General features: G+C 52.6%; 1 protein-coding gene across 1 annotated transcript in view; it reads left to right on the top strand.

The window, feature by feature from the left end:
• The first annotated feature begins 491 nt into the window (after positions 1-491).
• LOC138350901 (fibroin heavy chain-like) overlaps positions 492-1,009 on the top strand; it is a 1,703-nt gene continuing 1,185 nt past the window's right edge. The window contains exon 1 of the mRNA XM_069302359.1: positions 492-1,009. This exon is cut by the window's right edge and continues 775 nt beyond it. Coding sequence (XP_069158460.1) covers positions 492-1,009 — 518 coding nt within the window.

Raw genomic sequence — 1,009 nt, 5'->3', positions numbered from 1 at the left:
ACTGACCTCATACATATTGAAATGGGTAGCTTTATCATTTCATAAGAAAAAAATTTGAGAAAATATATTATTTCAGGAAAACTTGGCTTATTAGGCAAATCGGGCCTTGCATAGTAGGCTGAAAAGTGAGTTCTGGCTACTAGGTACGACATATATATATATATATATATGACAACACCCACCAGTGGGCCTCGAACCCAGAAAGCTCAACTACCTTAAAGTAGCTGCCATAACTAGTACGCCTTAGCCCACTACACCAACATCAGATCCTTAAAAGTAAGTAGTAAATCCAAAGAATACTGTATTAACTATAACTCCCAAGAGAATAGCTGGTGAATTTATAGCACTATGTGGCAATGATATCCCGTTTTCTATTGATGGAAAATTCCACAACAAGTTACATTTTCTATGGGTTAACTTGTGTATACAACAGCAGCAATATTATCTGCATATTGTATTTAATATTAGTAAATGGTGTCGGGTTTTACGACATGGGTGCTGACCTCGGTGCTGACCTCGGTGCTGACCTGGGTGCTGTCCTGGGGGCTGACCTGGGTGCTGACCTGAATGCTGACCTGGGAGCTGACCTGGGTGCTGACCTGGGGGCTGACCTGGGTGCTGACCTGGGTGCTGACCTGGGGGCTGACCTGGGTGCTGGCCGGGGGGCTGACCTGGGTGCTGACCTGGGGGCTGACCTGGGTGCTGACCTGGGTGCTGACCTGGGGGCTGACCTGGGTGCTGACCTGGGTGCTGACCTGGGGGCTGACCTGGGGGCTGGCCTGGGTGCTGGCCTGGGTGCTGGCCTGGGTGCTGACCTGGGTGCTGGCTTAGGTGCTGACCTTAGTGCTGTCCTGGGTGCTGGCTTAGGTGCTGACCTGGGTGCTGGCCGGGGGGTTGACCTGGGTGCTGACCTGGGTGCTGACCTGGGTGCTGACCTGGGGGCTGACCTGGGGGCTGACCTGGGTGCTGACCTGGGTGCTGACCTGGGGGCTGGCCTGGGTGCTGACCT

Source organism: Procambarus clarkii, chromosome 47 (genome assembly GCF_040958095.1).
Source record: "Procambarus clarkii isolate CNS0578487 chromosome 47, FALCON_Pclarkii_2.0, whole genome shotgun sequence".
NCBI classification, from domain to species: Eukaryota; Metazoa; Arthropoda; class Malacostraca; order Decapoda; family Cambaridae; genus Procambarus; species Procambarus clarkii.
Note: the sequence above shows the minus strand (reverse complement) of the source record. Positions and strands in the feature narration are given on the sequence as shown.